Source organism: Pseudophryne corroboree, chromosome 7 (assembly GCF_028390025.1).
Source record: "Pseudophryne corroboree isolate aPseCor3 chromosome 7, aPseCor3.hap2, whole genome shotgun sequence".
NCBI lineage: Eukaryota > Metazoa > Chordata > Amphibia > Anura > Myobatrachidae > Pseudophryne > Pseudophryne corroboree.
The window spans coordinates 503,224,418-503,241,010 of NC_086450.1; the positions used below are offsets into that span (position 1 = coordinate 503,224,418).

Consider the following 16,593-nt stretch of genomic DNA (forward strand, 5'->3'; position numbering starts at 1 on the left):
CCAAATTTTTCACTGTGATTGACCTCTGCTCCGCTTTCTTCTCGGTACCTCTGCACCCTGACAGTCAATACTTATTCGCATTCACATACAGAGGAGTTCAGTACACTTGGACTCGATTACCACAAGGTTTCATAGACAGTTCAAGTATTTTCTCACAGGCCCTGCATGATTGTTTACAGTCTTTCCAACCAGAGAGTGGATCAATATTGATACAGTATGTGGATGATTTACTGCTGTGTTCAGATTCACTGGAAGCGTCCCTGAGTGATACGAAACAACTCCTGTTTCATCTTTCAGACACAGGACACAAGGTTTCCAAGGACAAGTTACAATTATGCCAGACCCGTGTGAAGTATTTGGGACACTGTCTAACACAAGGACTGAGACACCTTACCGCTGATAGAATTCAAGCAATTCGTGACATGACCCTGCCACAAACCCAGCAACAGATTAGAACATTTTTAGGAATGTGTGGGTATTGCCGTAACTGGATCCCAGGTTTTTCCATACTAGCCCTACCTTTGCAGGAGAGGGTCTCCTCAAACAAACCTGATCGGATTTCGCACACAGACGAATCTGAGATGGCATTTGAGAGACTTAAACAGTGCCTAACGCATGCACCGGCATTAGGTATGCCTGACTATGGGAAACCCTTTGAGCTGTACGGAACAGAGAGTGCTGGGTGCGCAGCAGGTGTCTTAACCCAGAAGCATGGTGATGCCAGCAGGCCGGTAGCCTACTATAGCGCTCAGCTAGATACGGTAGCGCGATCCCTCCTCACATGCTTGCGAAGCGTTGCAGCAATAGCATTGCTAGTCACAAAGAGCGAAGATGTAGTGCTAGGACACAACCTCACAATTCATACACCACATGCAGTGTCAGCCTTACTGAATTCGGCCCAAACCAGACACGTCTCATCAGCGCGGTTTACAAGATGGGAATTGGCATTGATGGCCCCCGTAAACATCACCATAAGGAGATGCAGCGCATTAAATCCTGCAACGTATCTCCCAGGTGTGCCTGGACAGGCACAAAGGGTGGAGGATGAGAGTGATGGTGAAGGAGGATTTAATACAGGGGATGACACGCATGATTGTATGGAATATTTGACCCAAAATTTCACGGCAAGGCCTGACATCAGTGACAACCCACTGGAAGATGTAGATTTTACTTTCTACACTGACGGTAGTTATCACAGACAGACGGACTCGGGAGACTTGTGTACTGGATACGCAGTCGTAGATGACCAAGGTACCATAGAAGCGGAACCGCTAGGCCCACCACACTCAGCACAAGTTGCTGAACTGGTTGCCCTAACCAGAGCATGTGAATTGGCTAAGGGAAAATCAGCCAATATTTACACAGATTCTAGGTACGCCTTCGGAGTAGTCCATGATTTCGGGGCCCTATGGCGCCTCAGAAATTTCATGACGGCAGCTGGCACACCCGTAGCGCATGCAGCCCACATCAAAAGACTTCTAACAGCGATACAGGAACCCGACAGAGTGGCTGTTATCAAGTGTAAAGCTCACACATATAGCCAAGACCCGGTATCACTTGGTAACAGCCGAGCAGACGAAGCTGCTAAATCAGCAGCTAGTAACCCCATACAAACAGACAGTACACAACTGATGGTATTTAATACTGTAAACACACAGAAATTGTGTGAAATGCAAAATTTGTGTTCACCACAAGAAAAGGCAGTTTGGAGGTCAAAAGGATATGGCCAGGAGTCCTCAGGACTCTGGACAGATGGACAGGGTAAGCCAGTGGCACCCAGAGCATACCTTCCAAGTCTAGCGGAAGCGGCACATGGGCTGACTCATCTAGGCAAAGAAGGAATGTGTAAGTTGGTAAGAGCTTATTGGTGCGCCCCAGGATTTTCTTCCCATGCGGGTAAAAGAGCGATGACATGTCTCACCTGCTTGAGGAAGAATATCGGAAAGGCAATACCGACAGAGCCATCCCATATCCCTCCGACAGATGGTCCTTTCCAGGTAATACAAATTGATTTCATACAATTGCCACCTTGTAGAAATTTAAAATATGTATTGGTCTGTATTGATGTGTTCTCAAATTGGGTTGAAGCATTTCCCGCGGCCACAAATACCGCTGTATTTACTGCAAAGAAAATTGTGCAGGAATTTGTGTGTAGGTATGGTATCCCTAGAATCATTGAAATTGATAGGGGTACTCATTTTACAGGTGAAGTCTTTCAAACAATGTGTAAGTTGATGGGAATTAATAGTAAGCTGCACACTCCGTACCGCCCCCAGGCGAGTGCGAAGGTGGAAAGAGTAAACAGCACTATTAAAAATAAATTGAGCAAGGTAATGACTGAAACAGGACTGTTATGGCCCGAAGCTTTGCCAATTGTATTATACAGCATCAGAACCACTCCCAGGTCCCCTCTTAATCTGTCTCCTTTTGAAATTCTGTTTGGTCGACAACCCCATGTTATGATTAACCCCCAGGATGATTTGAAATGTAACAATGAAGTAACCGTAAAGTACTTGGTTAAAATGAGTAAGCAATTGAGGAATCAGAATGATAATCTAAAGTTGGTGATTCCTGATCTGCCAGACAGTAATTGTCATGACATTGAACCTGGGGATTATGTAATGATACGGAATTTTCTACGCTCAGGTTGCCTTATTGACAGATGGGAAGGACCATATCAAGTCTTATTGACCAGCACAACAGCATTGAAGGTTGCAGAGAGAGAGACTTGGGTCCATTCGTCTCATTGTAAAAAGGTCACTGACCCAGAGAGGTCCCGTGATAAAGAACAGACGGTAGAGGTTGTATCACTAGAGTGTCTGTTCAGGGAGGATTGAGACGACACCTGAGCGCTGAGAATAATAAGACCGGAAGCTTGTCGAGCCAGATTTATTTTTCCCATTTGTTATTTTCTCCAGTTCCCACCTCCCTCCTATTTCCTTTCCCCTTTCTTATTTTTCTCCTTTTACTCCTCTAAGATGGACTTGCCCCAAGAGACTGTGATCCGGATTTTCCTGTTGACCATGATGTTGACCAGAGCAGTCTGTTTCGGTGAGAGTACCATGGAGGTCGAGAAAGGATCGGGAATGGGTTCTGATGACCAGGATGCAGGCGTAAATTTCCAAGAGCAACATAATCACCGAGTAAAGGCGAGTATCAGAAAACGATCTGGTAGCATTGACAATAGAAGGAATTGTGAAGGATTGTTAGCTGAAGAGAACTGCATCTGTAGGCATTGTGACAATATAGTTGAGGATGGGTGCATAAAGAAATGTCAGTCCAGTTTTAATGTCCACATGGACCGGCATCCATTGAGTGACTATCACTCCTTAGTGGGTAAAGTGTTAAATCAGACAGACTGTTGGGTATGCTCTCAAGTACCTCAAGGTCATAGCAAATCAGGACTAGTACCATTCCCTTTAACTGTAGGAGAGGTACTTGAGCTAAGTGGTGGGAGGCCGGTGGACAAGAGGTTTAATATCTCTAGTCCTCCTAGTTTGAAGCTCCACCAATATCATGTGGATAGGTCTTTAGTATGCTTCAACATTTCCAATCCCCGAAAGCCGGGAAATTGGGAAGTGTCATGGAGTAATCAAACCATGACCTTTTCATACAGACCCGACAGAATGCCCATAGACACAGAACTTATACACCAGATAGCCGACCATAGGAAATTTTTCCGGTATAGGTACACCTTAGGAAGTAGGACCATGCGAGTTGGAGAAGTATCACCAGGATACTGTGCACAGATCGTACAAACTGATACGTGTACTAAACAGATGGGAGAATTAGGGTTAGGAGATTTCACATGGAAAATTTGTAACATGATAATGTCATACTCCGTCCCATATGTTCTCCCCGATGATGCATATTTCATATGCGGGAGGAAGGCGTATAAGTGGCTTTCCCCAAACTCAGAGGGATTGTGCTATATTGGAAAAGTACTGCCTGAAGTAATGACTGTAACCCATAACAAAATGAAAGATATTCACCGCAGTGCCCAAGCTCCTTATACTCAAACTCATTACGAGCACATCGTTAAACGGCACCTGATTGAGAGAACAGAGCATCCGACCTCTGACCTGATCCATGAATCCACCGGGATTCAATTCCTAATCGCGTTGGATATCACTCGTACCGCCAGAGGAGTGATAAATTATAAATATATATCTGCGCTTGCAAATTTATTAGACAATATCACCGAAATGTATGACGACACATTCAGGTACACTGGGAAAGAGTTACAAGCCTACAAAACAGAACTGGTTCAGCATAGGATGATTCTCAATTATCTCACAGCTGTGACAGGCGGGTATTGTGTTACCCTAGCAACTCAATATGGAATAAAGTGCTGCACGTACATTACAAACAGCACGGAGGACCCAGCCGAGGTCATAGACCAAAAGATGGATGACATTTTACAATTAAAATGGGGGTTTCGAAGGAAACACAATCTCACACTCGCTGCTGTGGGTAATGAGCTGACCAGTTGGGTGTCATGGTTGAACCCACGAAATTGGTTCTCGGGCTTAGGAGAATGGGCCCAAGGTATTATTATGGATGTAGGGAAATTTCTTTTGTGTATTCTAGGAGTCGTCATATTGGTTGGCCTGATATTTAGATGCGTTTGGGTTTTAGCGAAGCGTAAAAGTAATACCAGGGTGATGAGTCTGAGGAGCGAGGACACTGTACTAACAACAACTAATTTGATTTATGACCCAACGATAGAGACAATGTTGTGATGAAAATGTGCTCCACGGTCCGTTTCTTTCACCCGTTTCTCCTTTGTTTTCCTCCAAGGTACAAAGACATCCGCTTGGAAGAAGAATTTGACAACCTCTTTTATACAGACCATTGATGAACTATGCTACAAGCCCCAATTTCCCTAGTGACTTTAACTTTTACGATAGCCCAACACTTTAGAGACTGTAACCTTATGGACAATGGAACAACTTTTGCTCGTTATTTATAGCAAAAGCACCGAGAGACATCAGACAACATGTACATCAAGACAAGACTTCAGACAAGACCTCAATCGGCGAATGCATATTAAACTCACATAGTTTACGACTGCATTTATAATAATTGCTTCTTATCTTCACCTCTACAACCTTCAGGTAATGACACACATAGTCGATAGGGAATATAGATACAGATATCAGCACTCACATATCCCCCCATTCATGTATCATCAACTAAATGTGCTCCCTAATTTGTTGCAACCAAAAGCCGAAAAGAGCTCGGTAAAGTTTGACAGCCCATCCACAGACCCGTGATACGGGATAAGAAGGAATTCAAATGTATACTTCGCAATACCTCGAAGCTTGATCTAAAACACGTATGGCACGATGATACATGACCCCTCAAACATGGATTCATACACACATGCTTCTACTATCTCACTAGGTCATACTTTTTCCCATCTGCTCCTCTCCTCCCTTTACCCAATCATAAAATAGTATTTACATTATGACATATATTTTTCTTTTTTGAACTGTTTTAGGAAGTGGCAGTTATTGATGACTGCCAAAGGGTGGACTGTCAAAGTCGGAAAAATATCATGCTACACGTTGCCATATATCCACCCCATGCGCGTGCCTGCTGCACGTGCACATTCTCTCCCGTGCGTGCGGATACTCGCAGCTGCGTGATGGCGCCTCCTCGGCCAATGCGCTAGAGCGCGTGGTATGTGCCTTTACGGTAGAGTTTGTGTGCGTCTAGCGGGCGACTCAATCGTTAAATAATAAAACCAAATAGTATGTTTTATAGATAATGTTCCCCTTAATAATGACTGTAAGTTTGTTTAATGTAACTGGTCGCTGGACAGAGAAATTCCTCTTTGCATGATATGAAGGGTCAGACAGGGTTTGAGCAGTGGTGTTTGGTACCTAACTAAAGAACATTTTATTAGAAACAATCCGGTGCTGGTTAGGTAAAGATTAATCGCTCCTGCGTATAGTTATGTCTATTAGTAGTTTCTGGACATTTACTATATTTGCGGTTCATTATCCATGCGGCGGGAATTCTCAGATTCCCTCCCACCTGAGCAGTTTGATATAGTCACAGCCCACCTGTTCAAACTAACCTATGACCTTTTGTTATGATGCGAGGAGACATTCCTGTGTCCAATGAACAATGAGATTGTAGGTCCCTTTGTAGTATACTGTACGCAGTGTATATAAGGACAGCCAGCCTGGCCAGCTCAGTCTTCTCTCCACAAACGGTTTTCATCTTGACTAACTCGGAGCTGGTACCAGAGCTGCGCAGCGATCATTCCCCAGTGTGTGTAAGTTATTCTCTGTAACCATTCTAAATCTCTGTTTGTATTTGCCATATTCTCTCTCTCTGTTATTGTATAAGATTGTGACGATATTGTATATTTATGTCTAGTTAGCCTGCTTAGATATTGATGTTAGCCTGTAGTGTATGAACTGTTAACTGTTTTAACTTTTACATAGCTAGATATTGTTAGTAAAGGTGTTGGAACCTTAGCAAGGTATTGTGTGTTTATTACATTGCTGAGAGTATTCGGAGTGTCTCAATCGCTCAAGAGGCTTTCATACAATAGAGGTTAATTAGCATTGCATTGTGCTCACATTACAAAACCAAGGTTTACAGTACAAACTCAATCTTTCACTGTGTTGCATACAAGGTTTACTGAGTGTCATCCCGTGAGCGTCTGCGCCGCTCGTGTTCTCCTCGTGGTCACGAGCGTACGCTACGCTACGCTAGTAGCGTAGCATTACGGTAGTCGGCCGCCTATAGCGTGCTCGACACCACGCGTTAAGTTGTGAGCGAGCGTGTAGCATGTGCGTCTCGACCACGGCTAAGCGTCTGCTACGCTAAGTGCGTACCCTTACGGTACCCCATACGCCAATTGCGTACTGAGTCTCTTACCCACATATAGTGAATGTTATAAGATAAATAATTAGCTTTATCAGCGTCATGCCAGCTCATGTAGCGTACAGGATATGCGTCATGTCGGCTTATGTAGCGTACAGGATATGCGCCATGCCGGCTTATGTAGCGTACAGGATATGCGTCATGCCGGCTCATGTAGCGTACAGGATATGCGTCATGCCGGCTCATGTAGCGTACAGGATATGCATCATGTCGGCTTATGTAGTGTACAGGATATGCGTCATGCCGGCTTATGTAGCGTACAGGATATGCGCCATGCTGGCTTATGTAGCGTACAGGATATGCGCCATGCCGGCTTATGTAGCGTACAGGATATGCGTCATGCCGGTTTATGTAGCGTACAGGATATGCGCCATGCCGGCTTATGTAGTGTACAGGATATGCGTCATGCCAGCTCATGTAGCGTACAGGATATGCGTCATGCCGGATTATGTAGCGTACAGGATATGCATCATGCCGGCTTATGCAGCGTACAGGATATGCGTCATGCCGGCTTATGTAACGTACAGGATATGCATCATGCCGGCTTATGTAGTGTACAGGATATGTGTCATGCCGGCTTATGTAGTGTACAGGATATGCGTCATGCCGGCTCATGTACTGTACAGGATATGCGTCATGCCGGCTCATGTAGCGTACAGGATATGCGTCATGCCGGCTTATATAGCGTACAGGATATGCGTCATGCCGGCTTATGTGGTGTACAGGATATGCGTCATGCCGGCTTATGTGGTGTACAGGATATGCGTCATGCCGGCTTATGTAGTGTACAGGATATGCGTCATGCCGGCTTATGTGGTGTACGTGTAGTGTACAGGATATGCGTCATGCCGGCTTATGTAGTGTACAGGATATGCGTCATGCCGGCTCATGTAGCGTACAGGATATGCGTCATGCCGGCTTATGTAGCGTACAGGATATGCGTCATGCCGGCTCATGTAGCGTACAGGATATGCGTCATGCCGGCTTATGTAGCGTACAGGATATGCGTCATTCCGGCTTATGTAGCGTACAGGATATGCGTCATGCCGGCTCATGTAGCGTACAGGATATGCGTCATGCCGGCTCATGTAGCGTACAGGATATGCGTCATGTCGGCTTATTTAGCGTACAGGATATGCGCCATGCCGGCTTATGTAGCGTACAGGATATGCGCCATGCCGGCTTATGTAGCGTACAGGATATGCGTCATGCCGGCTTATGTAGCGTACAGGATATGCGCCATGCCGGCTTATGTAGCGTACAGGATATGCGTCATGCTGGCTTATGTAGCGTACAGGATATGCGTCATGCCGGCTCATGTAGTGTACAGGATATGCGTCATGCCAGCTCATGTAGCGTACAGGATATGCGTCATGCCGGCTTATGTAGTGTACAGGATATGCGTCATGTCGGCTTATGTGGTGTACACGATATGCGTCATGCCGGCTCATGTAGTGTACAGGATATGCGTCATGCCAGCTCATGTAGCGTACAGGATATGCGTCATGCCGGCTTATGTAGTGTACAGGATATGCGTCATGCCGGCTTATGTAGTGTACAGGATATGTGTCATGCCGGCTTATGTAGTGTACAGGATATGTGTCATGCCGGCTTATGTAGTGTACAGGATATGCGTCATGCCGGCTTATGTAGTGTACAGGATATGTGTCATGCCGGCTTATGTAGTGTACAGGATATGCATCATGCCGGCTTATGTAGTGTACAGGATATGCGTCATGCCGGCTTATGTAGTGTACAGGATATGCGTCATGCCGGCTTATGTAGCGTACAGGATATGAGTCATGCCAGCTCATGTAGCGTACAGGATATGCGTCATGCCGGTTTATGTAGCGTACAGGATATGCATCATGCCGGCTTATGTAGCGTACAGGATATGCGTCATGCCGGCTTAGGTAGTGTACAGGATATGCGTCATGCCGGCTTATGTAGTGTACAGGATATGTGTCATGCCGGCTTATGTAGTGTACAGGATATGTGTCATGCCGGCTTATGTAGTGTACAGGATATGTGTCATGCCGGCTTATGTAGTGTACAGGATATGTGTCATGCCGGCTTATGTAGTGTACAGGATATGCGTCATGCCGGCTTATGTAGTGTACAGGATATGTGTCATGCCGGCTTATGTAGTGTACAGGATATGCGTCATGCCGGCTCATGTAGTGTACAGGATATGCGTCATGCCGGCTTATGTAGTGTACAGGATATGCGTCATGCCGGCTTATGTGACGTACAGGATATGCATCATGCCGGCTCATGTAGCGTACAAGATATGCGTCATGCCGGCTCATGTAGCGTACAGGATATGCGTCATGCCGGCTCATGTAGCGTACAAGATATGCGTCTTGCTATATATAAAGTACTATCTTGATTCATTGCTGTGTTGTGCAGCTTATAAGCGATTACATCAGAACAGACAGATAGGGGGAGGGGGGTGGGGGGATTTCTGTGGTGTAGAAGGAGTTAATGTCGCCCAGTTTGGGGTCACTCACCAGCTTTAGGAAATGTAGCGATAACAACGTCATCTTCACGGGCCTGAAAGTTATATATTTTGTCCCAGATTTCACAGGTGGGCTCCGGAAGCGGGATCCCGTCCACCTGCCCCACCTTCAGCCTGCTGTACGTCTTGATCTCCGATAGTTTACTCATTAACTCTGGATCCATTCTGGAATGAGACATAGCCTAATGAGAATAGAACGCCAGTACCGGCCGCAACGCCTTCTTATGATGGTGTTACAGTCCAGTCCTCACAATATTTTATGATGAGGCACAAGGCAGAGTATTTACCCAAAGGCACAGAAAATTCCACACATAGGGGGAGGTGTATCAAACTGGGTGGAGAAGTGGACCGTGGAGGTGTTGTCTATAGCAACCGATCAGATTGCTATCATTTTATAAAATGTACTTGATAAATGCTACCTCAAAGATGACTGGTTGCTATGGGCAACTGCTTCACTGGTCCATATTTCCTTTACACTGCTTGATATATCTTTCCATAGTAACTCCAACTCCAAATTACAGCTAAATAAAAGCTGACTAAAGGATTTGGGGGCAGATGTACTAAGCCTTGTAGAGAGATAAAGTGGGGAGAGAGAGAGAGTACCAACCAATCAGCTTCTAAATGACATTTGTCAAATGCAGCCTGTAACATGGCAGGTAGATGCTGATTGGTTGTTGGTTGGTACTTTTACAGTTGTGTTAAGAAGAAGAAGAAGTACTTGCTCCCTCTGAGGGTGATTCAGATCTGATCGTAGATGTGGTAAATTTAGTACATCTATGATCAGTCACACAGACATGCGGGGGGACGCCCAGCACAGGGCTAGTCCGCCCCACATGTCCGGCTCTGCCCCCTCCCGCACAGGTACGACAGCATTGCGCGACGGCGATGCTTTTGCACCTGCCGAGTAGCTCCCTGCCTGGCCCCTCCCTCCCCTCGACCGCCTCTGCCTGTCAATCAGGCAGAGGCGATCGCAGCCCTGAGATGCTTTAAGCATCTCACTGGTCTTCTCGTGCTGCCTACTCGCGTGCACACTCTCCAAAGGGCTTCAGATGGCGATTGCTGTTGCTGAGTTGTTCGCTCGTTATTTTTCTTCGCATCGGTGCGATTTTCCGCTAACTGCGCATGCGCAATGTTCGCACTGCGGCTGCGTCAAGTAAATTTGGTAAGAAGTTTGGTATTTTACTCACGGTTTAACGGAAAAATTTCTTCGTTGTGGTGATCGGAGTGTGATTGACACGAAGTGGGTGTTTCTGGGCGGAAACTGGACGTTTTATGGGTGTGTGTGAAAAAACGCTGCCGTTTCTGGGAAAAACGCGGGAGTGGCTGGAGAAACGGGGGAGTGTCTGGGCGAACGCTGGGTGTGTTTGTGACGTCAAACCAGGAACGAAACTGACTGAACTGATCGCAGTGGCAGAGTAAGTCTCGAGCTACTCGGAAACTGCAAAGAAATTTCTATTCGCAATTCTGCTAATCTTTCGTTCGCAATTCTGCTAAGATAAGATTCACTCCCAGTAGGCGGCAGCTTAGCGTGTGCAATGCTGCTAAAAGCAGCTAGCGAGCGAACACCTCGGAATGAGGGCCTTTGAGGAGTGTGGGCCCAATTCATGTTTGTGAGGAACTGTAGAGCCACAAGGAAGCATTAACATTCCAGTGCTGCAGGAGGCGTCTGTAAGAGGTAGATGCCTCCTGTCAGCATTAGCCAGGATCCGGGTGCTGTGTGTGGTAGGGTGCAGCCTCAGATCACCATCGCGACCATCTGCCATGATTTGCAATGGTAACAGGCACCGGCCAGCCTGCATAAGTTGAAGCTTGCTCAGGCTGGCCTTAGGATCCAGACACCAGGGTCCAGTAAGTCACCGCAGATGGTTGAGTGCCATGGTTTAAATCCTATTTTATGTGTGTGTATATAGCCGGGCCATGCAGTGAGGTAAATGGCTTAGGAGGCATTAGCTAGTACCAGAGCCAGATTTGCACACAATATATGAGCCCAAGAGTTCATGTGGGCATTATACACAGGTGCAGCAGTATACTGTATACATGTGGGCATTATACACAGGTGCAGCATGTTGGCAGAGTATTGCGGTGCTTGGTATAGTGACATTAGTCCACATGGCTAATGAGTTAATAGCAAGCAGGTTTATTTGTAATACACACAGGTGACTTGGGTATGCTTCATTTGAAGGCAATTGGCCCCTTTATAATATACAGAGTAACACAGTGTATTGGTGGTACTTATCAGTATGCTGATGTGGCTTCGGTATGACAGCAGGGGATGGCTCCGGTGGTAAGGAGTGGAGGACTGCACGGCCATGCAGTCTGACTCCCGCTATGAAGGAATAATGCGCCGCCTGGCTCTCTGTGTAAGCTCCGGCAGCGTGGTACATGCGACACACGTGGAACGCTGTAAGTCTCACACTCTCAATCTCTGAGCTCCTCTCTCAGGTCTTAGCTCACACACTCAACTCGCACTGTCACTAAGATGGAGGAACAGAACATGCGCTAGGCTCCGCCTCTCAAAGACACTGGCAATAGGGGATGAACACTAGGGGATGCGCACGTGATCCTATGTACAGGAGACAGGTACAGAGCGCATCATTATCTAACACAGCAGTATATACATGTGGGCATGATACACAGGTGCAGCAGTATATACATGTGGGCATTATACACAGGTGCAGCAGTATATACATGTGGGCATGATACACAGGTGCAGCAGTATATACATGAGGGCATTATACACAGGTGCAGCAGTATATACATGTCGGAGTTATACACAGGTGCAGCAGTATATACATGTGGGCATTATACACAGGTGCAGCAGTATATACATGTGGGCATTATACACAGGTGCAGCAGTATATACATGTGGGCATTATAGACAGGTGCAGCAGTATATACATGTAAGCATTGTACACAAGTGCAGCAGTATATACATGTGGGCATTGTACACAGGTGCAGCAGTATATGCATGTGGGCATTATAGACAGGTGCAGCGGTACATACATGTGGCATTATACACAGGTGCAGCAGTATATACATGTGGGCATTACACACAGGTGCAGCAGTATATACATGTGGGCATTAGACACAGGTGCAGCAGTATATACATGTGGGCATTATACACAGGTGCAGCATTATATACATGTGGACATTATACACAGGTGCAGCGGTATATACATGTGAGCATTATACACAGGTGCAGCGGTATATACATGTGAGCATTATACACAGGTGCATCGGTATATACATGTGGGCATTATACACAGGTGCAGCGGTATATACATGTGGGTGTTATACACAGGTACAGCAGTATATACATGTGGGCATTATACACAGGTGCAGCAGTATACACATGTAGGCATTATACACAGGTGCAGCAGTATACACATATCAGAGTTATACACAGGTGCAGCAGTATATACATGTGGGCATTATACACAGGTGCGTGCGGTATATACATGTGAGCATTATACACAGGTGCAGCAGTATATACATGTGGGCATTATAGACAGGTGCAGCAGTATATACATGTGGGCCTTATACACAGGTGCAGCAGTATATACATGTGGGCATTATACACAGGTGCAGCAGTATATACATGTGGGCATTATACACAGGTGCAGCGGTATATACATGTGAGCATTATACACAGGTGCATCAGTATATACATGTGGGCATTATATACAGGTGCAGCAGTATATACATGTGGGCATTATACACAGGTGCAGCAGTATATACATGTGGGCATTATACACAGGTGCAGCAGTATATACATGTGGGCATTATACACAGGTGCAGGAGTATGTACATGTGGGCATTATACACAGGTGCAGCAGTATATACATGTGGGCATTATACACAGGTGCATCAGTATATACATGTGGGCATTATACACAGGTGCAGCAGTATATGCATGTGGGCATTATACACAGGTGCAGGAGTATGTACATGTGGGCATTATACACAGGTGCAGCAGTATATACATGTGGGCATTATACACAGGTGCATCAGTATATACATGTGGGCATTATATACAGGTGCAGCAGTATATACATGTGGGCCTTATACACAGGTGCAGCAGTATATACATGTGGGCATTATACACAGGTGCAGCAGTATATACATGTGGGCATTATACACAGGTGCAGCAGTATATACATGTGGGCATTATACACAGGTGCAGCAGTATATACATGTGGGCATTATACACAGGTGCAGCAGTATATACATGTGGGCATTATAGACAGGTGCTGACAAGGTAGGCAGGTGGAGGGGGGGGGGTGGCACTGCCTCACCTGCCATAGTCTTTTTACTCCAGAGTTTTGACTATAAAAATGAGTTGAATAATACAAAGAAGATATTTATACTATATTCATTGTATTTTTCATATACTTTATATAGTCAAAACTCTGGTGTATACTGAATATCACGGCAGACAGGATGCCGGCTGTCAATATGCCAACAGCGGCATCCCATCTGCTGGAATCCTGACAGCGAGGCTGCACATCCGCTCGCCACACATTTGACCCGGTTGCTTGCTTTGCTCCCCAGAGGTTCTATTCCCACTTGGTGAGTGAGAATACCCAGCGTTTCTCGGAATTCCGGGCATCTGTATTTCACCGGCTGAACGCCAGGATCCTGACAACAGGTATATTCACTGCGTCCCTACTGAAGTGTGACAGGAAAGGATGTGATTTACCTGAGTGCCTGTCCTGAGCCTCTGCTTTCAGTCACCGTTAAATGCTTTTACTCTTTTCTCCCTTCTCATTCTCTCGTGTTCATTCACAGCTCATTGTTACCACTGCTGTGTGTAACTTATATTTGTAGTATCACCCCTCCTCCCGTACTCCCAGTGCCCACGCCAAGCCCATAGCAGGGACACTCCCCTCACCCATCCTGGACACAGTGGGAAGGGTGAGAAGATCCCGTACGCCCTGCCAGTGGTACTCCTGCTTACAACCCGCTGGCACAGAGCTGTCTTGGCACAAAGATCTTCTACAAATATTACTCTCATTCTTTGGAGGCAGAAGTTCTGGATGTAGTATGAGATAACAGAGGTGTAATTCTGTATTACAAATAACAGCAGTATTTAGCATATTGAATAAGCCCCTAATGCCCCTGGCCCTGGGGGCAATTAAGGATGAAGCATTATGCAGATACAGATTATATATCCAGTACTGGAAATATTCATTCTAAGCACATTGTAGTAACATGGAAACCAGTGTAAAACAGAACAGTGAGACAAGCAATATATACCAAGGGTATATTACTAGCTCATGACAATATTCCCTGCGTGATGATGTCATGAGACAATTGTGAGTTACTGCTGCCATTTGTATGTATGTATTCTCAGGATGTTCCGGGCAATGCTGCACTAGCGATGGCTATTAACCATCGATGATTCAAAATCATCGATGGTCTATGACCAACGGTAACTAATTTTACCATCAATGAGGGAGGAGAACCAGATGGTTTCCCGCCATCAATGATAAAGAGTTATCAAATATTTTTTCTCATACGTCCTAGAGGATGCTGGGGACTTCAAATGGACCATGGGGTATAGACGGGATCCGCAAGAGACATGGGCACTTTAAGACTTTAAATGGGTGTGAACTGGCTCCTCCCTCTATGCCCCTCCTCCAGACCTCAGTTAGATTCTGTGCCCAGAGAGAATGGACACACACAGGGGAGCTCTCCTGAGTTTCTCTGTAGAAAAGACTTTGTTAGGTTTTTTATGTTCAGGGAGACCTGCTGGCTACAGGCTCCCTGCATCGTGGGACTGAGGGGAGAGAAGCAGGACCTACTTCTCTGAGTTCAAAGGCTCTGCTTCTTAGGCTACTGAACACCATTAGCTCCAGAGGGTCCGATCACTTTGGTGCGCCTAGCTGCTCGTTCCCGGAGCCGCGCCGTCACCCCCCTCACAGAGCCAGAACATTGAAGCCGGGTGAGTATTACGAAGAAAAGAAGACTTTAGTGACGGCAGAAGACTTCAGTAGTGAGGTACCGTGCAGCGGTCGCGCTGCACGCCATGCTCCCACACACACATACGGCGGCACTAGCAGGGTGCAGGGCGCAGGGGGGGGGGGGGGGGGGGGGCGCCCTGGCCAGCATGATTACTGAAGTTAAGCACTGGCAAAATGATATATTAGAAGTAATTTGGTGCTATTATCATTTGATATAAAAGCGCTAACAGGTCTGAGGCAGTGTGTATAAAGTCTCAGTACCGGGATAGGCGCTGGGTTGTGAGCTGGTAAACTCCCTCTGTGTTTCTCTAACAGGCTTTCCTGTGGGTCTGTCCCCCATAGCCCAGTGTGATTGTGCGTGTCAGTACGTGTGTGTCGACATGTCTGAGGCTGAGTGCTCCTCCCCAGAGGAAGTTGCTGTGGGGGCAGATAAGGCGCTGGGAGTGGCCCTGTCGGCACCGCCGACAGCTGATTGGGTAGAAATGTTGAGTACGTTGAATGCTAATGTGGCGTTATTGACTAAAAGGCTGGATAAATATGATTCTCAGACACAAACATGGAGACAATCCATGGAGGACGCCTTGTCTCAGGTCCAGACCCCCTAGGGGTCACAAAAGCGTTCATTTACCCAGATAGCAGATACTGATACCGACACGGACTCTGACTCCAGTGTCGACTATAGTGATGGCAGTTTGAATCCTAAACTGGTTAAGGGTATTCAGTACATGATTGTGGCAATAAAAGACGTATTGCATATCACAGAAGTCCCTACTGTTCCTGATACAAGGGTCTGTTTGTTTAAGGGTAAAAACCCTGAGGTGACTCCCCCCCCCCCCCTCATGAGCTGAACACTCTTTTTGAGAAAGCTTGGGAATCTCCTGACAAAAGGTTACAGATTCCCAAAAGAATTCTGATGGCATATCCATTCCCCTCTGAGGACAGGGAAAAGTGGGAGTCAACCCCCAATGTGGACAAAGCTCTGTCACGGCTGTCCAAAAAGGTGGCACTTCCGTCTCCTGACACGGCTGCCCTAAAGGGCCCGGCGGATCGTAGGCAGGAAACTACCTTAAAATCCATTTATGTCACTATGGGTACGTTGCTCAGACCTGCCATTGTGTCGGCATGGGTGAGTAGCGCTATTGATAAGTGGGCAGATAACTTGGCATCTGACATAGATACCCTGGATAGGGATGGCATTCTTTTGACTCT

General features: G+C 46.3%; 1 protein-coding gene across 1 annotated transcript in view; it reads right to left on the reverse strand.

Moving 5' to 3' along the window:
* The window catches only part of LOC134945809 (sulfotransferase 1C4-like), a 136,172-nt gene extending 121,970 nt beyond the window's left edge, over positions 1–14,202 (reverse strand). The window contains exons 1-2 of the mRNA XM_063935320.1: positions 14,121–14,202; positions 9,414–9,586 (exon numbers count right to left, since the gene is read on the reverse strand). Coding sequence (XP_063791390.1) covers positions 9,414–9,585 — 172 coding nt within the window. The 5' untranslated portion in view covers position 9,586; positions 14,121–14,202. The remainder of the gene's footprint in view (positions 1–9,413; positions 9,587–14,120) is intronic.
* Between the last annotated feature and the right edge of the window lie 2,391 nt (positions 14,203–16,593).